The 21,722-nt window shown below is 34.9% G+C and overlaps 2 protein-coding genes across 2 annotated transcripts; both read right to left on the reverse strand.

Annotated features, from left to right (window-relative positions):
- Positions 1-10,200: 10,200 nt before the first annotated feature.
- On the reverse strand, positions 10,201-12,095 carry LOC117634922 (late embryogenesis abundant protein ECP63-like). The gene is made up of 2 exons (XM_034369203.1): positions 10,943-12,095; positions 10,201-10,812 (listed from the first exon to the last, which is right to left on the reverse strand). The coding sequence occupies exons 1-2, from the start codon at positions 12,014-12,016 to the stop codon at positions 10,408-10,410; spliced, it is 1,479 nt and encodes a 492-aa protein (XP_034225094.1). The 5' UTR covers positions 12,017-12,095; the 3' UTR covers positions 10,201-10,407.
- Positions 12,096-13,306: 1,211 nt separating this feature from the next.
- On the reverse strand, positions 13,307-16,331 carry LOC117634831 (probable glycosyltransferase At5g03795). The gene is made up of 4 exons (XM_034369079.1): positions 15,802-16,331; positions 14,835-15,046; positions 14,281-14,629; positions 13,307-14,171 (listed from the first exon to the last, which is right to left on the reverse strand). Exons 1-4 carry the CDS (start codon positions 16,195-16,197, stop codon positions 13,503-13,505), a joined length of 1,626 nt encoding a protein of 541 aa, XP_034224970.1. The 5' UTR covers positions 16,198-16,331; the 3' UTR covers positions 13,307-13,502.
- Positions 16,332-21,722: the final 5,391 nt, after the last annotated feature.

The raw sequence follows: 21,722 nt of genomic DNA on the forward strand, positions 1-21,722 counted from the left end.
TCAGAATCTATCTGAAGCACCAATTAACTAAAAAGTTTTCAATTAATTATTATTTATTTCTAATAAACGTAAACGTTTGCATGTGCAAAGATGCTAGTTAGCAAAAAGGACAAGAAAAGATATGTCACAATTTGAATTAGAGAGGTTGTGTTGTTTTCCATTAGAAAAAGAGCATGGCTTGGTTCTTAAAATTAAGACGAAACTTTTTTTTAAGAAATCAAATCAATAAATAGTTGTGTAATTAATTACTGGATTTATATTTATATTTATATTTATATTTTTAATCATTGGAAAGAGGGAGATACCAATTTGAAATTTGAGAAAAGGAGAGCACAACATGATCAATTTAAAGGTATCTAGAAAGGCCTCTATCACCTTTTGGAAAACAAAAAAAAACAAAAAAGCAAAACAAAAAAGGCCTCTATCATCAAATGGTAGAAATCCAAATTGTCCTTTCCCCAATGGTTCAGGCTCAAACGTGGTCCTGCTGTTTTGTACACCACTTAATAAAGATCTCCTTGACATATTCTCAGAAGACAAAGCCACCGTGTGGTACCTTTCTTCCCCAACCTCAGTCAAAATATATAAGTTTGATAAAATGTGATTGCTTGGTTCTTGTTTTTATTTTCCGATCAGTGATAGCTTGGTTCTCGTTGATATAAGCTTTAGAGTTAACTTTGATTTATATGCATTTTAGATCTGCAGTTTCGAAAAATTATTGTGATTTTCTTTAGCAAGTGTGGGGCAGTACTACTGCATGTACACTAAAACCAAAAAAGAAGGGTGTAGGTGTGTGCACGTTTCCTTGTAGGTCCAATTTGTACTTCCATTTTTCTTTTGGGATGCAAATTAAATTGAATGGTTTTTTCGACAAAACAAGGGGATATGTATGTATACAGAATGGTACTTTTATAAACGAGTCAACACACTCACAACAAGATTTATATATGTCACGACAATGAGACTAATCAAAAATATAAATCGTCTTTGCATCTATGTAAGTTGAATATGAGACCTCTTCTATTAAAATGTTAACTTTAATAAGCTGATGATCACATAAGTTACTACTAAGTTTCTTATGAATCAATCTAAGATGACTCATTGTGCATACCACAGATAGAATATGTTTCAATCACTGCCAATACTATCACCCCAAAACCTACTTAATCACTGACAATTACTGTTGATTACTGATGATTAGAGTATTTAACAAAAGTGGAGCCATCATTTAGGTCAAAGGAACATATATATATATATATATATATATATATATATATATATATATATATATATACCAGATTGTGATGGATGGAGGCCTCAAGATTGTGAAGTAATATTAGTCTATGGCCATATATTCAGAAATCAAGTACGTCTGGTTAATTTGTGCATGAAGCCTTCAAAAAAGGGTCCCAGCAGTTTCAGTGAATTATAAAAAGCCCTGGTTGGTGCATGTGCTCTTAAACTATTGATTCCAGAAAGAGCTTAAAAACTTAGGGTGATGTCAAAACTCCTGCAGGACCATGTCGTACTTACATTGTGTTGTCTTTGCCTTGATGCTAGAAATAGTGATAACTATTGGCTAACTAACAAATGAAATATATATATATATATATATATATATATATATATATATATACTATTTCGAGACTTCATCAGCTTAGGCTGAGTTCCATCCATAAAACCTAGGCCAGCCCATACTTTGTACGGTCATCGAGAGTGGGCTTCATGTTCCGGCAGGAAGTTGTCCGATATTTTCAACCCTTGACATTATGCTCTATAATCAGCGGGGGACCAACTAAACTCCATGATTGGTGAGCACAGTTAAAAACTCTATGATTACTTGCAAGGGAAACCATGAAGTTTTTGGGTGACTCCACCCACTGGGGGATTCAGGAAATTTCATTTCAGGGTCAACCTCTAAAGGTTTTAAAAAAATTATACAAAATATACCCATAAAAATGAAACGATAATATTATAATTCATAATTAATAGGAAAAAAAAAACACATTACAATTGTCCACGACGAGTTTTTATATTCTGAAAACGTAGCATCAAGTAAGCTATCACTTAACCATTGATCTCCCATTCTGTTGCGAAGTGGACCTTTCACAATATTCATAGCAGAAAATGCTCTCTTCACGGAAGCAGTTGCAACTGGTAAAGTTAAGGCTAATGTGAGAAGCAAATAAACATAATTATATGTTTTATGCAACCATTTCTCCACCATTTTTTTTTGCAAGGCTACCAATCCCTTTCAATTGAGAAAAATGGGTCATCGTACGCATATGATTAATATAAATCTCAAAGTTGATCTTCAAGTGCCACGAGACCTTGGGGATTAAAATCTTGAGGATAAAATTCAACAAAACGAAGGAGCTTTTGTTTGTCAAAAACTATGAATGAATCATCCAGACTCAAACATGTCAAACAAAGAAGTAACTCAGTATTTACCTCACTGAAGCGATAATTTAATTCCACAAGTTGTCACTCAATGATTTGAATAAAGATGTCCACACGATAATGATGGAAGTGTGTTATTCTAGGAACTCTTTGATGTGATCTCTATTGAACTACATATACATCATGACTCTTGCTGGTAAGAATTATTGATCATCCATACACGTGTAAGAGATCTGTATCTCATCCCCAAAAGGAAGAAGAAAGCACATACCAAAAATAGACAGGAGTTAGAAGCCCCAGGATTCTGGAGACATTCGATCGATCGCCCTAAATTGACCTAGCTAACTTCTGAACTTTTTTCCCAACGTACATTCATGCAAGGTCTAAAATATCGATGATATCGGAAATATCGGTAGTCTAAAAATATGGAAATTTCGATGGAAATATCGAGATATTATCGATATCGATAAAAATTAAATAAAAACCACAGAAATTGTAAGAAAAACTTGGAAATTTTCATTGAAACTTTGGAGAATGTTTATTTAATCAATTATCTATGAGTTTATCACAAAAAATTAGAAGGAAATGCATTGCATGATGGATTTAACTAATTTTAAGTTGATTATACAGCAAGCGGGCAAACACTATGAGTGTAAAAAATATGTAATAATTAATGAAAAAAGATTAAATACACCGTAATCATTTATATATAATGATTTACTATAATATTTTACACTTTATACATTGCATGGTAAGATACATGAGTGACTTAGTACCACATAGAGTTCCTACGAGGTTTAAAATTTTCACTATCTTCATCATCTCTATGTGTAGAATAAGTGTATTGTGAAGAGTAGTCATCAAATGATAAATCCCCAAAATAGTTTTGCATGTAATTGTTAACATACCACCCATATAAATATAAATATTTTAGCATATTATCACAAAAACATAAGTGATATGGTGTTTAAGGTGTTGGAGGAGTAAAATGGGAGGGGTTCATATCCCCTTTGTGCTTTTTTCTCCCCTTTTTCCTTTTTTTTTTTTAAAAAAACTTTTTTTTTCCTTCACATCGATATTTTCGATATTTTAGCGATATTACACCGATATTTTGACAAAATATTTCTGAAATGTGAGCGAAATTATCGACATCGATATTTTCCGATATTATCGTCGATATTGTCGATATTTATACGATATGTACATGGATATGTTCCGAAATATTCGTGATTCGAAAAAACCGAAATATCCTCGATATTTCCTCGATATTATCGATATTTCAGACTATGCATTCATGTCATCACCTTATCATATTAAATTCGACGATATGAATATAATTGTAATTTAATAATATAATATGCATATCAAATGCTGTGTAGAATAAAAAATGAAAGAAAGCGAAGTTTTGTAGTATTTTTATTAAAGTTTATACAAAGATCAATATAGAAGACAACCCAGCTTATTATGTAATGTGTATTCGGTGTTCGCAGAACAAAACGTGAACCATTTTTCTTATAAACTTAGAACCTCCTTTAATTTCATCAAAATCTAAGGCGGCTAAGCGATCATATTCTTATTAACATGAGTATAATCACGAAGAAGAAAACAAATTGAATGAAACAAACTCAAAGTCTACCTTATAGTCAGAGATAAGGTGAAAATTAAAGTAGACCACATGGATGATGATAAGGTGGTAGTGGAAAGGTTTTGAGAGAAAAATATGTTGATTGATGAGTTTCGTCAAATTGTATTGGGAGCTTTTATAATGAGGGGGGTTTTGGTGAGGACTCGGATCCTCTGTTATGATTTTCTTTGTCATGATCTGGTTTACTTTTGTTTGTTCTCCATACGCCACATCATTAAAATTTAATCTAAAGGATATAAATTGGACAAATTGACTATAAAATAAAAATCTAATTTATTCATAATTAAAAATGATTAAAAAATCATAACTTGACTAACACCTAAACTTAACGTCTTTGGAAGTTTTTTTTTTTTTTTCCTTCTTCCTCCTTTGCACGTCTGCATCTGCTCATCAATCTTTTCTTTCTCCAATCTTAGAACACAAAAAACATTCTTACCAAGAAGAGTATGAACATAACAAGAATCCTATGACACATCGAATAAGAAACTAGCTCCAAGGGCATAGGAAATTAAATCATTAAATTTACCCAAATAATAGAAAACCTGGAGTGAGAATGAAGATGAATCAGAAAATACAGAAGTAAACTCTACTTTTAAATTTATAAATAAATAAAAAACACTTTGAATGGATAGATTTAGAATAAGATCAGGGAGTGCCCACAAATGATGAAGAGAGACAATTCCACTTTTTGTTTCCGAGGTTTTGTTATCGCATTTTGTTCCTCATTCAAATGCCATGTTTGGCTATTGAGAAATTCCGAAAAAGAAACTAAAATTTAGATTTTGAATCTCATCTGGTTTGGGGGTTGTGATTTCTCAGGAACGAAATGGAGCATTGAGAGAAGTTAATTGCATTGGGTACAGTCGTCATATCTCACATCACCTAATTTGCTAAATTATTCAGCATTTGCCAGTTGTGTAATTTGGAATGAATTGATGCGAGTGATGCAAGTTAAAGTTAAAAAGGTATTAGTTTGCTCCTGTTATTTCTAAGTTGCAAGACAGCCCAAGCTTTTTTTTTTTTCCTTTCAATAATATGTATATGTGTTTAACTTCCACCGATTTCACTTTCTGTAGAAGAACAGAGATGAGCGATAAGATTTTGGGGGTGGGGGCAGACGTGCAGAGGAGGAAGAAGGAAAAAAAAACTTCCAGAAACGTTAAGTTTAGGTGTTAGTCAAGTTAGGGTTTTTTTATAATTATTTTTAATTAAGAGTAAATTGGGTTTTTATTTTACAGTCAGATGTGTCCAATTTATATCCCTTAGATTAGATTTGAATGAGGTGGCATACGGAGAATAAAAGTAAAGCAGATCATGGCAGATAAAATCAGAGCAGATGATTCAAATCCTTTTGGTGAGGGGGGTCAAGAGTAGAAAAACTTATTTGCAAATAGCACTGTTTTGCTATCCCCAGCTAATAATAGTTTGACACGTGAAAAAGTTATTCCAAGTGTCATTACATTATTGGCCGGGAATAACAAAAAGTGATATCTCAGTTGCATGAAAGTGTTTCTCTTCAATGAGGGTTTCAATCCAACCATTCAATCATTAAAACAGTTTCAGTCCCATATTTTCTCTCTTGTTGGATAGTGAGATCGAATCCCTCCCACAACCCCCTCATCCATAATCCCCTCATTATAGACATGGGTTTAGCGAAGTTCGTTAGAGTGGAGATTAGTTTACAGTAGAATATCGATTGTATTAAAAAAATAAATAAATAAAAAGTTATTTTAGGGATTAATAATTATCTTCTTTTTTTGATAAATTATTTTTACACATGTGTCAAAATGTTATCTGCATAAAAGAGATACATATCCAAAAATAATAAGGTGAGATATATATATATATATATATCTTCACCTTGAAATGTATATAATATGTGCGATGATAGGGTTGTAGATAAATATCTATATAAGTGTTCTAAATTGCGATGATAAAGTTTGGATCCATTAATATACATTCTTGTCTTGTAGGTAGCACAAAGTGACACGAAGAAGGGACATAAACTTGTGTATTATTATTACTTTGTTTACTCTTAAATCGTCATTATGTTAGCTTTGAACTTCACTTTCGGTCACATGCGCCAATTTCAGGTCTTGTTGGTTCAATTTTAATTCTCAGTACTAATCAAGACCTAGATTCCTTTTAGGTGGAGAACACTCCATTATCTATAGCCCTCAAATTTGTGGTATAGTGTGCCATTTTGGCCTTTTCCAACACAAATACTATGCATATTTGTCAATTAGAGCAACTCCACCCCTAAGGGCAAAGTCTAAGGCAAGGGCAAGCTAGGGCAAGCAAGGGCTGATACTATTCATGTGAATAGTGTCAGCCTTGCCATTTGTAGTTCCACCCACAAGGGCAAAGTCTAGGGCAAGTCTAGGGCAATTACTATTCATTGTACTTTATTTCCTATTTTTTTATACTTTAAATCATTAATTTTGATAATCTTTTGTAATTAAATTTTCGGATAAGATTTTCGGATGTGAATCTCGGTTGCCACGTGTCTTACTCCAGATAAAATTTGTGCTTGTATGATCTATTCAAAATAAATAATTGGAAGTGCATTCAAAAAATATACAATGCAAGAAATTATAAACTATTTTCAAATGCAAGAATAAAATTGATTGTGTAAATAAATATAGACAAATTGAAAATGCAAAAACAAAAATAAAGATTATGCATGAAATTATAAACTATTTTGAAATGCAAGAATAAAATTGATTATGTAAATAAATAAAGCCAATTAGGAAATGCAAAAATAAAATAAACATTGTGCAACAAAAAGAAATAGAATATGCAAAAAAAGTTACATTAAATTGATTAAAATGGCAATTAAAAATATTTTGGTGTGGAAAATGAATTATGTGAGTGGAGAGTAGAAAATATTGTATGGAGAAGAAATTGTATGAAGATTTGGTGTTGAAAGTAGATAAAATGGTTAGGTATTTATAGGGAAAAAATACATAAATTTTTGGTATTTTTTAAAAAAAAAATTCAGAATTTTTTCGGATTTTTTTGGATTTTTTTAAAATTTTTTTGGCCAAAAAAAAGAGAACCGTAGGATTGCTGAAAAAAAATCCAATCGGAGCCACCCGGTGACGACACGTGGCAGTCAACAGTAAAAAAAATTGATTTTAGTGCGCTGACGTCAGCGAACTCGGGCTCAAGCCCAGGCGAGTTTTGCCCTTGGGCCTGCCCGGTTTCGTGGGGCCCGCCTGTTGCCCGGGCTGGTTTGGAAGCGCTGGAGGCGGACTCGGGCTTGCTCCTGCCTTTTGCTTGGGCCAGCCTGAAGCGCTGGGCTTGCTCTTACGAACATACATTTTGGACATTATTCTAGCAACGAGTTCAAGGCATTTGGATTAGTTTTATAAAAATATTAAAATTAATCGTATACACACGTACGTGTTGATTCTGACTGTCGATGTTTTATGTATCAAAATGATGTATTAATGTGACAGATTTCTCTACTTGATGGATTGAACATGATCTCACTGCCTCAAACGTTGTGTTTAATCTCCTTGGCCTTCCCTGCCCCATTTGAATCACAAGAAATTTTTGGTGCTCAGGAAATTTATCAAGCATGAGAGAACAGTACTTGCACTTGCATTTCATTTTTAGTATTTAAAAACATGAAATATTTAAGAAATAGAATAAAAAGGAAGCTTCAAACAGACAAGAATATTCGAAAAGATATTGCAATATATGCATAGGATATATTCGAACGAGCATGTCAGGACATTTGTCCATAGAAATTTATTGTTGAGAAATTGATTGACGGGGAGTGAAGCTTTGTCTTTTCTCCGTCTTATGTTCTCTTGCTGCGTGAGACTGTGAGAGAGAAAGAGAGAGAGGGTCGACAAACTCAAAGATTGGTGCAAATGTAGCATACCATTATAGAACTTTCCACTCTTTTCATAATTATGAACACCTTGAAACTGATGGATCCCCGGTGATATGGTTTTGGATATCCATCTAAAAATATTCCAAGATATTTATAAAATAATGTGACACTAACAAGTTTTGAACTGTAAAATTAATCGATCGATTCATTTTATCCGTCTTGATTTAACCATTGTACAAATTAATTTTGAAATTAATTGAGAATACATGATACGAGGCGAGGATTTATCCTCGACCTTAAAAAATGTTATACCAAGTGAGCATATTATTCGCATCATTCGTTTGATTACTCTAACATGTCCTCACTATGGCAGCTTTGGACTTCATTTGGGTCACATGTGACCACTTCCAACTCTACGGCTTGTTTGTGTAATGTCCTCACTCAAGTCAAGAAGTGATGAATATTTTCATCCTTTGTGCTAGGTGGGGACTCTCTCTTGTATTTTTTATCACCTAATCCCTTGGCCTTTTTTTCAGCACATGTGCTTTGTCGATGTAAATAAATAAAGGAAAATTTTCCCAACATGACATATTGAACTTGATCTGATCACCATCGCAATAGTTATCTATATCTTCCTGTTGAACGCATGCAATATGTTTTATACATTTACAAAATGAATTTTTCATTATCATTTCTTGAGCTTAAATTTATTAAATCGCTTTTGCCAAACAGGACTGAGACCACTTCAACTCATCTCTTAAATCGCTTTTGCCCTTTTGGTATTTTCCAACACAAAGTAATACAAGAGCAGTGATTACGATTCTTAATTAAGGAAAATTTCCTAACTTGATGTGATTTGATGCGATATAGTGGCGCTACGTGACAGATAGTGAACTTCCATCTTATCACTATCTGTATGATTTGTCTATTTTTCTATTCCCTTACACGGATTTACAAAGTACAAAACGACACAGTACTTTTCTATTTTTCTAGGCATGCAATACGACAAATATACCGTATTTATATTTATAATTAAATAACTAAACGTGTTTCAATTTCAACTCACATCTTTTGATTAAAATACAGATCAAAACATCTAAACTCCTACAATGTTAAATCACGCCACCAACCACCAATGTTATACTGAAGTCACTGATGAATTTCTAAAGCCATCCCTTTCTTTCAATTTCAATATACGCTAATTAATTTCTAGCGTCCAAGCCATCCTTTTCTTGCATTATATTATATATTTGATTTTGGGGATATCCATATGGATGAATCTTTTCTTTCAAACGTTGTTTCCTTGTAACTTCTTTTTTTTTTTTCTATTTATGGAGGGAAGAGAGCTATTCCTTTCCTGATTAATGGAGTTGAGGGAAATTATGAAAAGAAATAAATAGTAATGAAAATTTATGAAATTTATTCCCCCAACTTAAATTGATAACTCCTATATTAAATATATTATTAAATCAAAAGATTTTTATTAGAGAAGAGTGTTATTCCTTTCCTGATTAATGATGTTGAGGAAAATTATGGAAGGAAATAAATAGTTAAGAAAATATATGAAATTTATTCCCTCAATTTAAATTGATGATTCCTGTATTAAATTTATTATTAAATTAAAAAAATTTAAATTTAAATAACTTCTGTATCAAATTTAAATAATACATTTTAGGATTTGTCTTGTAAAAAATTAAATATATTATTAAATCAAAAAATTTAAATTTAAATAACTTCTGTATCAAATTTAAATAATACATTTTAGAATTTGTCTTCTTTTTCAAATATGAACCATTGCAAAGAATCCACTAACATAGTAATTTGAACTAATTACTCCCCCAACAAGATCCTAGTAATATAGAAATTTGGACTAATTGTTAATTTGAACTAATTACTCCCCCAACAAGATCCTAGTAATATAGAAATTTGGACTAATTGCTACTCCAACAAGATCCTAAAATAGTGATTTAAACCAAATACTCCCCGATAAAGTCCCGAATTCTTACTCCAACAAAGTCCTGAGTTTAAGTATTAGCATTCGTATCTGGTCCTAAACTAATAATTTGAACTAAATACTCCCGACAAGGTCCCGAATTCTTCTTGCTCCCGACAAGATCCTGAATTTGAATCCTAACATCCGTATCCATATTATGTGTGTGAATTTAAATATAATATCGCCCATTTCAATAAAAAAAATCCCTAAAAAAAGTTAGAGTTGTCGGGTCAAGATTGGTATATCATCAGCGGCTAGTCCGATCGACCCACAGATACTTGGGTTAAGTTGGGCTTAAACTCACTTGTGGCCCAAATGAACTAAAGAACGCAAAATACTATTTCCTTTCACAACACACGAGTGATGAGTCATGGGTCATGTAAGATGTTATACATCAGAAGGCAGAGCTTATGTAGCTTAAAAACAAAAAGAAAAACAAAAAACATACCCAAAATACGACACAAAAAACAAAAGCACGACACCACCATTACAAGGTCAGCTTCACACTACACATGGTGGACGCGATCACATTTTACCCGGGCTCTCCACCCTCACTTTTCCGTCGTCATCAATGCGCACCTCCACGCGCGCTTTTCCTCCTCCATCCAAACGACCCACGTCGTTGAAATTTTGACCATGCATCTGGTCAGACGAATAGAGCTTACCCGCCACCTCACCTGGCCTGGTCTCCGCCACATCAACCTCCTCCCTCTCCACAACATCGGTTGGCCAAGTTAACTTGCTTTTAATGGCACCGGTCACGCCGCCAAATGAGCTCAATATATTTCCCTTGGCTGCCTTCCCTTTCTCAGCCTCAATGTCACGTGCCTCACGGGATCTACCACCAGCTTCGTCCTTGTACTCTTTCCCTTCCACCTTCAATTCCTCCATCTTTCTCCTTGCTTCCTCCTCAGTCTCGCTCAACTTCTCCTGCATATATTTAACAAAACTCGACCAATCAGAATTTGTTAATATGGAAATGAAAGAAAATATAACACATTTGTGCAACACATTTTTCAAATATATATGAATACGAGAATGAAGGATTATTCTTTATTACCTTGGTTTTCTCTGCAGTCTCGTAAGTTTTTTCTTTTGTTTTCTCAGTAGTGTCGGCAGCCTTATCTTTTGTTTGCTCTGCAGTCTCGGCAGCCTTCTTCTTGGTCTCCTCTTTCTTACCAGACAAGTAGTCCATGGCTTTTCGAGCAGCGCCGGCAGCAGTGTCCTTCAGCTCGCCCAACTTACTCACAGTCGTGTCCTTCCCTTCTTTTGCTTTCTCATCTGTGTAGTCCTTGGTCTCATTGGCCTTCTCGGCTGTTGTGTCTCTGGCCTCCTTGGCCTTCTCCGCAGCATAATTTGTATACTCGCTTGCTTTCCCAACAGTCGTGTCTTTAGCATCCTTTGTTTTCTGCATTGTTGCGTCTTTTGCCTCCTTTGCTTTCTCAGCGGCATAGTTTGTATACTCACCAGCTTTCCCCATTGCCGAGTCTTTCGTCTCCTTCGCCTTCTCGGCGGCCTCCTTAGCCTTTTCAGCAGCATAATCCTTGGTCTCTTTTGTCTTGTCAGCAGCATAACCTGTATAATCTTTTGTTTTCCCCATTGTCGTGTCCTTTGCCTCCTCGGCCTCTTGAGCTGCTGCGTCCTTAGTCTCCTTGGTCTTCTGTGCTGCATAACCAGTATACTCACTTGTTTTCCCCATTGTTGTGTCCTCCGCCTCCTTGGCTTTTCGAGCTGCCGTGTCCTTTGCGTCCTTGGCTTTTTGAGCTGCTGTATCCTTTGACTGTTTCGCCTTCTCAGCCGCGGTACCCGTGTACTCATTTATCTTCTCCCCCGCGGCGCCCGTGGTCTCTTTGGCCTTCTCTTCAACATGACTTTCATCGTGGCTTTTCCCCACCACAGCATCCTTCGCTTGCTCTAGCTTCCCAGTCACCGTCTTCAGCACCGACCCGATCACCCCAGGCGTCTCTTCATGCACTTGCTCTGCTGGCCTCCCCAGCTCATCGGTAGGCGTATAAGTAGTCTCAATCTTTGTTTTTTCTTCATAGACTCGGCCTTTGTTCACGTCTCTCAACTCATCCGCTGCGAGCCTTGCTGCGGCCTCGGCTCTCTTCTCCTTGGCTTGCCTCGACGCCATTGAAACACTCCAAATTGCACTCACAAATTTCACACAGAATTTTATCAAACACTCTGTATGTTTGCTTTCGAGTCTTCGATTTTATTTTATTTTTTCCTTTTGGTACATGAGAAGGTGAGAGGTGGCCTAGTAGTATATATAATTGGTGGAGTTTTGAGAAGGTGACACGTGGAGCCGGAGCGCGGTGTAAATTGCTACGTGGTATCGTGGGACGAGACTTCAACACGTCGACATGCATGCAAAGGGATGAATGGCAGTGTGGGACCTGAGAACTTTCGGGGCTCATGTCGGTGGGTTTAGGAAGGGCTAGGTCCTTGGTTCTTTTGATATGGTTGCGTTCCACGGGTCCTGCCAGGTGGCGAATTGGGCTTGCTTTGGGTTCTTTGATCGGTTTCCTCGGGTGGATAAGTTTTTTGTAGCACATTTTATATTGAGTTGTTCTTTGATCGGGTGGATAAGTTTTGGCTAAGAAGAATGTAGAGTTCTAATTGAACTTCTATTTGGTCTATAAATCAGGACAAATGATACGGCGTCGGTTGGATTGGAATGTAGATAAAACCCAGTCTAATTAGATTGCCCAATAAAGCCCAATCCAACAAGCTCTATTAATTCTACGTTTTTTATTCTTTCTTTTTTGATCAATTGCTCCATTAGTTCAACTTAATCACCTATTATTTGTCTACTTTTAATAAATTTATACCCAACCCGGATATGTGACTCTAGTGCATCATGCATGATGAATTCCTTTTAACATGCAATTGTGATGCTATAAAATGTCATATAGAAACTGTTTATGCAAAATGTTTGTTTATCCACGTTATAAAATTGTCTACAAGTTTCAAAATGAAAAAGGGAGTACATGTCTATATTTATAAATTGAGATATTGAAGAAAATTAAAATATAGAAGTAATAATGAAGACGTGCATACGTTTGTAGTTTTTTAGTACGATTGTCGTATAAGTGAAGATACATCAAAAATAGAGCCAAAGGAGGCAGAGATGGAAGTAAATAATAGAGATTAGATAACATATTATTAGGAGGCAGAGATGGAAGTAAATAATGGAGATTACATAACATATTAGTTTCTTATTAATAAAATTATATGGAAGCAAGAGATAGCAAATCTCCTAATGAAATCACTCCAGCACATTGTGTCAAGTGTCATTATTAATGGAAGTCCAGGAAAGTGTACACCACAAATTCACGGAAGCCAACAGCTATGACCCAATATCACCTACGGTTGGATTGAAGTTTGCCTTTTTCTTCTTCTTTTTCTTATGAAAAATGGGTTGTCCAAAAATAATTGGTAATGGTACTTCTATAGGGACTTTATAAAATCAAAACACACAAAGAAAGAAAAAAAACCTACCGAATGTAATTTATTTTCTCACTTGTTACAAATTAAAAATCCCAGAAAAAGAAAAGAATTTCATCCCTTATAGACAGGCATACATCACAAAACCTCAACCAATTACTTAAAAGGTCTTATTGATCATCATGCACTCTAACATTCAATCTTCTGAGCCATATAGAATGGAGGATCATATGGAACACATCAAATCGCTTGGGAGGAGAATTGACCTCGAAATGCCTCCTTACTTGTACCACTCTCCTCTGCATTCTTATGTACTGCTTTGTAGAAATGCTCATTAGTATCTTCTTCAAATTGGGAATTTCACTCACTTTAACCTCCACAGAGAAAGACTTCCAATTCAAAACATCACTGAATGGTGGCACATAATGGTCTGAAATCAAAACAGGAACACACCCAGTGTAAATTGCCTCCACTACCCTTGGGCTTGCAACTTCATATCCACTTGGGCAGAGGCAGAACTTGCTATGTCTCATCATGTCATAGTAAGAAATACCCTTTGGAAGGTACTGATGCACCCGTAAATCCTCGTCCTTGTTCTCCCAATGCTCTAGCAGCACCGGCCTAATAGGGCCGTGAACCCCTCCGGCAAAGAAAGCTAGGATTGAGCGTAGCCTTGGAGAAGGCCCGCCAAGAAACCCGTGTGTGTCACCAGTTTGAAGATTGATTTCTGGAAAGGATACATCCTTAGAGGGGTTGAACCCTTCTGAGGTATTCGCATTGCATAAAACACGAATGGAGTTTTTTTGAAGATGAGGATCTGAGTTTGAAGTTTCTGGCCCCTGAAACATAATTCAAGTAATTTAAATCAGAATGTTATATTGGTCCAGCTAGTATTTGTGCTACATTACAATTTGACAGTAATTATATTAAGTAGTAAGAGTAACATACCCAATCATGGCAAGCAAGCATAAAGTGATCAGCTCCAAGGCTTCGGTTCCAATAGGGATATTTTCCAGAGACAATATTGACATAGTCTCTTACAGTTTGTCTAATGGGACCAAAATCATGTGAGTCACGCACATACACAAAGCGGACCAACATTGTCACGCTGAAGGGAAGAAAATAAACATGTGCTTTCTCAGGGTCGCGGGTCCGAAATTGCTTGTTCACCTCAATTTCATGGATAAAATTCCCCTCCATTGAATATATGCTCTTGCAAGGGCCGTTATGAAACAAGGGGGGTTCCCCTTCTCCATAAACAAAAACCTTGAACCGTTTCTCCATCTCCAAGTAGCTCCTGTAATTTCAAAGGGGCACCATCAATGAGATAACGTGTTCGAAAGAAGAGCAATTAGCCATCCCTTGGTATACAATTTGTGTCACATCTTTAAAGTTGCAAAATACATGTTTGTAACAATGAAAGATTGAAACACCCAATTGGCCTTCTCAATAGTAACCCACAAAATTATTTGATAATTAAGACTCAAATACGGAGTAGGTACCTTTGAAAGGCATTGGCATTCCAATACATGGGACCATTTGGAATGTAGTCCACATCTTGTGTTTGATTTCCAAATTTAGCTTCTCTTATGGCAGCTCGAGCTCTTCTAAGGCGGGCCTCCAGCCACCCTAAATTAGTATTTTTTCGTTGTCCTTCAGCCTTCATTATAGAAACATGCGTCTCATTCGCATAGTCGTCTCGCCTTGTACCATTCTGTTGAACTGATTAATTGTTAGATTTACCATCTCTTAGTCAATTATTTAGTATCTAATCTGCTCTCATATAAAAAATCTATAAAAGAATCAAATTATTGCTTAGACAAAGAGCAACCGCTGGAAGACAAAAGAATGTGACCACATTAATAAGTTTGGAACATTTACCTGGGGCAGTACTTAATTAGTAGAAACTAAACACGTAATGAGTAGATATACAAAAGCACAAAGAGTGCCGTAAAGGGTCTAAGCAATTAAATTCATTTATTATTTCTCAATTAAATCATTCACCAAAACGAGAGGTAATGGGGAAAGGGACATTGAACTGTGACAGCAAGCAACTTCTACGGAAACCTAAAACATGTCAAAATGCATCAACATATATATGTATTTCCTCGATCCTAATAAAAAGTTTAAGAAAAATTGATTTAATTATGCAGTCAATTTGGAAATGCATATTTTTTCGTTCTTCCTGCAAACGATTTTTTCCTTAGACTTGTAGGTCAAATAGCAGCCAGCCAAAAATTACAGAAAATTCTAAAAGTATGGGCCAAGCCGAATTCTTTGTTTTGATTTAATGTATTTTTCTTACCCCATAAAGAAAAATAAATAAATCTTGAATTATTTTAAATGAAAAAAGCAAAAGCATCAACAAGAATATGGCAAGAACAAGCAAGCAAGCAACTCAAAAATGAAGTCCATAGAGAATAGGAAAAGAAATTGTAAATGCATGTGTAGAAGGTGGAGCTCTCTTACGGGTTGTTCAAGTGTTGGTGGTACAGCTTCTTCAATGGAGAGTGGAGGAGAAGAAGATCGATTTTGCAGAGAGTCATCCGAGTGAGCTTCTTCTATGCTGTGCATATCCACCACAACAACCGACGATCTCAACCCCAAAACGTCATCGTTTAGGGGAGGAAACTCTGAAGAAGAATTTGAAGCACCGGTCAAGTTCAGAGAGGGGCTGGAGCTCTGTGAGCTCCATAGCCAAGGGTAAGAATTAGATATGAAAACCCAATTGGAGGTTTTTGGACCCAACAAAGAAACCAACCCAAAAACCACAACCAATGGAACTACAAACAAAAAGATGGCCATTGATGAAGATGAAGAAGAACATGCATATTGATTGCCCCATCTTTTGCTGCTACTGGCCATGAAGTTTTGAGGTAGCTAGCTAAAGGAGAGATTCTTAAACTAGTTTAGGTATAGCTTCTGATTCAGAAGCTGCCTTGTTTGTTTGCTGAGAAAGTGGGAGAGCTTTGGGGTTTTTATTTTCTGGGAGGGAGAAGACAACATTTGGTAATAAATGGTTGCGTCTTCACGCCAAGCGTCCTCTTATGCTGCCCTCTATTTTCGAGTTCCTCATGCAACTTTTGTGTTTCCCATTTTGACCTTTTCTAATTTTTCCATCTAATTTTCTACTACCTCCCACCGATAAGTTTTATTTAATTCCCACCTTTCTCATCTCGCCATTACACTCGCCGTTTGCTGCACCCACGCACGAGGGCACATGATGTAAGACTCCCAAGGTGAGTATTTATGAAGCAAGTAATAATAATAATAATAATAAAATGGGAAGAAAATTAAATAACATGCAGACAGATAATATTGATGAAGTGAACCCGTGTAATTATCCAGCTAAAGAATAAATATAATCACGAAGAGCTTAAAAAGGAAGAATATCTACTATTAATGAACAAAAGAAATATCTTCAATTGAGGAACATCCACAGTATGAGGGAAACTTTGTTAATTATACAAGCATCAACGTAACTTCTTTATTAGATTGGTAATGAATAAACAGAAAATTAGCCTCAGTCATACTCTTACTTATAGCCCTAATGCCTTCACCAATAACACTATAGAACGACGATTAAAGTTAACATATCATAATACTTGATTTCAAATGTTATTTTACGAAATGTCAAATTGCCATCATAACAAAATAATTCATTTTAGTAATAGTAAATGCACACACTATACCCACACACAACACAACACACTTTTTATTTTAAATACAGCAAATTTCATATAATTTTCGATTGTACAAAAGAATAAACGTATTTATGTTTTCTTGGACTGTGGCAAGTACACTCTTATCTTATGCTTCTTCTTTCTTTTATTAATTTCCTCTTTTTAAATAGGAATATTTGATGCTTCTCATTCTCAAGCAAACTAAAATAAAAAGAAAAAGCCAACAATAAGGGACTCAAGTTAAAATTTGCCCTTTAATCTTACTGCATCTAATTCGTCGTGTAGCAAATCGTAGCATCTAATTCTCAAAAGGCCAAAGCCTAACCGCACGAAAATCACGTAAGAAAATTTGTACATCAGTGAAGAAGAAGAAGAAGAAGACACATTTGTTTGGTCTTATGTATTGTTGTTAATTATTATTTTGTTATTAAGGCGGCCAAAGCTGCCCGCATTTGCTGTTGTTTAGTTGTTGCTTGTTATGGATAATGAGCAGAAGCTCAAGGCCATGGCGCAGAGAGAGAGAGAGAGAGAGAGAGAGAGAGAGAGCAACTCCAAAGGGAAGGGCAATAAGGTCTTTTCGATGTTGTTTAGCTGTTGCTGTTGGGCCTCGTGAGTCGACACCTCTCATTTACTTCTGCAACGGGCGACGTCAGAAGTCTAGGCTTTTATTTCCCTTTTCTTCCCCTTCTAATCTCTCTCTTTGTTTCTTTTCTTTTCTTTTCTAGTTTGTCACTTGCTTAATGTATGGGTTTCCCTCCCGTTTTATTCTAATATTTTCGGGGCTGCGTGTACCCGTGTGGTTTCTGTTAAAAAAAGAAAAAAAAAATGCATGCAACTTAAAGTAGGAAACTGAGCTAAACTTTCAAAGGGGCAGAGGTTAATTTTGAAAGCAAGTAATGAAATTGGATTGGTTAACTTTTGGGTAAGTCTTCCAAGGCTGCCAATAATAAAGAAGAATTGCTACTATGATAAGTATCAACGTGGTTAGCAATAGACGTGATGGAACAACTCACCTATAAACTATACACATATGTATATATTTCATTAATATATATGGTATAGGGTTTATTAATTTCACGTTTCTTAATTTTTTTTAAATAAATAATATGGTCACACGGATATACGTTTTAAGTATATATATAGTCTCCTTCTATTGAGTGATCCCTCAAATAATTTTATTTGAGGGATACCATTTAGGGTTCCCTATAAATAATTTTTCAACGATCCAAACCATATATTTTTAAGTCTACATTCATAGACCATCCTTGGAAAAAAAAAATAGACAAATCGGAAACCGTTTTAATATCCAATTGTGTCCTACCAAGTAATGAACACGATACTTTAAAAAGTACTAAAATTTCAATAATTCAATTTAGTGATCAAATGATATCGGATTCAAGTGATTTTTTGTAGAGATGATCTTTGAACGAGTATCTATAAAATAGACGGTTTGGATTAGTACAATACAATACGGAGTGAGTCCTACAAGGGTGTCCCTCAAATATGCTTATTTGAGGGATCCCTCAATAGAAGCTCCCTATATATATATATATATATATATATATATATATAAAGAATCCCAGTAGAACTGTGCAGCTGTATTATTCATTTAAATAAATAAATAAACAAGGACCCGCCTAATAGCGAATAGGGTATAGGGTTTAGACAGGTCCTTTTTTATTTAGATTTTTTTTAAAAGAGTAGAGCTGCAAAAGAAAAATAAATAAATAAATAAATAATGCAGTAAGAACTAAGAGCATGAAAAGCACCATTGCTCAACCAGATCTGCCCTTAACAGTTCCTCTTGCAATAACACTGGATGTGGGAGTTTTAGGACTCATACACAGGGTATCTTTACTAGAAATTGATATGATTTTGAAAAATCATTAGACTGATAAACCTTAACTTTGCCCCTAAGTAGTGGATGAGGCACTTGGGGACCAGTGTAGTCCTAAAATTTTATTTAAAAAAAATAGTACTAGTATTAGGAGTCTAGCTACATATTTAAAAGCCATGTAGATATGGGCCCAAGAAGATTTCAGCCAAAGAAGTTAAGTCATAGTGGCGTGGTCCAGTAGATTTTAACGTGGGCCAGCTAAATATCCTAAAATTATACACTACTCATTCCTAAAAGGATTAGAATTATTATTATTATATATTGCCTTCTAGTATAAATCAATAAACCTAAGCCTTTTTATCTTTTCTTGGGTCAGAAACACGACCAGACCAGCCAGTCTTTACTTGATCAAGTTTCTTTCTTTTGTGGCAAGTATCATATTGAAATTCCTAAAATGGATGATATTTTTTCTAGTGGAGGGAGACCAAAATGTAAAGCTCAAGCCATCACAAACTTACATCATTATTGTGTTGATTTATTCATTGATGTCATTGATATTCAGCTCCGAGAGTTAAATGATCGGTTCAATGAGAAGAATACTGAATTATTTCTTTGTATGACATGCTTGAGTCCAAGTAATTCATTCTCTACTTTTGATAAAGCAAAGTTGATGCCACTTGCCCAATTTTATCCAAGTGATTTTTCTAAGCATGACCCCAAATTACTCGAAGAACAACTTGAGAATTACATTTGGGACATGAGCTCTAACAATGAATTTACAGAATTGAAAGGGATTACTGATCTTGCGCAAAAGATAGTTGAGACAAAAAAAAGATCAAATATAGCCTTTAGTGTACTTGCTTCTGACATTAGCACTAATCCTACATGTTGCGACTGCAAGTGTAGAGCGAGTATTTTCTGCTATGAATATTGTGAAGAATCGATTACGCAATCAAATGGGGGATTTGTGGATGAATGATTGCTTGGTTGCATATATTGAGAAAGACATTTTTAATAGTATAGATGACGAGGTTGTTATGCAACGATTTCAAAATATGAAAATTCGCCGAGGACAATTATGACTGTAATAAATAGACAATATAGACAATATGATTTTTGATGTTTTGATGTCTTGTGAGTTCGAAGTTTTTATTATTTATATTTTGTGAGAGGCCCCCAGACACATGAAATTTTGGCTTCGCCACTGCCCCTAAGTACCATTCTGCTCAGGAAATATAGTTAACAGAGAGAGGTTACGCTGGAAGCAAAACAGAAGCTTTCTAGTTTAAGAGTTTGCAAATACGGGTGCCCTAGCAATTTTGAAATTTTGTGGCCTACTTCCATTAGTTTATACTTTATAGTTATTAATTTGCTAGTTTCAACATATCTAAAGCAAATATTGAAAAGAAATATTTCACAGTAAATCAATATGAGAGTTCAATTTTCCTTTTCTTTTTTCTTTCCATGAGAATGTTTGCCTTTGATTTACCTCGTTCTCTCGAGTGCTACTAAATTATGTTAATGTACACATTATTTGTCTTACATAATTGCACGCTAAGTTGGAGTGGTCTTGGTAATTACTTCACTTTTCAAACAACAGTTTACATGAACAATACTACCACCTCTCTTACTACCATACCCATAAAGTTTTGTTTGAAAATTTTGTTTTGGCTGGCAAAAAGATTGCGAAATCACCATCTTGCATTTATCTTACAACAAGTAAGAAATAGTCTTAGCCTCTCAAATTCTTTCGTAGTTAGTCAAATACTGAACGTGGAAAATACAAATAAAATACATATTCGAAATTTTTTTGGCAAGTTACAATTGAAAAGTTCGGCAACTATATAATATTTTAATTCAATAATATGTGAATTATGTGTATAATACGTGAATGTTTTGTGTATTATTGAAAATTTTGTAAAAAAATGTGTATTAAACATGAAAAATACGTACATACGTATATTGTATGTTTGCTTTTTAAAAAAACGTGTATTTTACCGAGTATTAAACACTAAAATGCTAAATTTTTTATACAGGTAATAACTTTGGAAAAGTACAAAATTAAAAGGGGACAATAGAGACTCGGGTAATGGCCTAATAGTAATGGATAATGCTCTAAACTACTCTTATCATAAAGGAGAATTAGTGAAAAAATTTATGAAAAAAAAGGATGCCAGTACATATTTAAAGAGTATAGCCGCGCAACTATACTATTATTTAAAAAAAATATTTGAACTCTATAAATAGAACATTTCATAAGTATAGCCAAACGGCTATATAAATAGAATTTTTAACGTATAGCCGAGCGGCTATACTTTATAAACAGAATTTTTTTACGTACAGCCGCTCGGCTGTACTGCTTAAATAGCATATTTCACAAGCATAGCCGCGCGTCTTTACTCTAAAAATAGAAGTTTTTAAATGCATAGCCAAGCGGCAATGCTATATAAATAGAATATTTCATAAGTATACCCGCGCGGCTGTACTTACGAAATTGCTTGTTTTGACTTTTGCTCTTCTTCCAGTCTTTTTTGCTTGTCCTCCAAAGCCACGGAGGTTTCATACGATGGAAGAGAGAAGAATAATACTATCTGATTCAATCCATTATCCACGAAGTACATTTGATGCATGTGTTCATTTCTTTTCTTTTTTAAACAAAAAAAAAATAAAAATAAATCTGAATGAGTTTTATCTTAATATGTATTTATTTATTTATTTTTGCATGTAGATGTGGCCGGATTTGATTCACAAAGCGAAAGAAGGTGGTCTCAACTCAATACTATTGAGACTTACGTTTTTCTGGGATTTTCATAAGCCTCAACGTCGTCAGGTTTTCTTAATTAGTTTTTCTGGATTAGTTTCTTTTTCCT

Source organism: Prunus dulcis, chromosome 7 (assembly GCF_902201215.1).
Source record: "Prunus dulcis chromosome 7, ALMONDv2, whole genome shotgun sequence".
NCBI lineage: Eukaryota > Viridiplantae > Streptophyta > Magnoliopsida > Rosales > Rosaceae > Prunus > Prunus dulcis.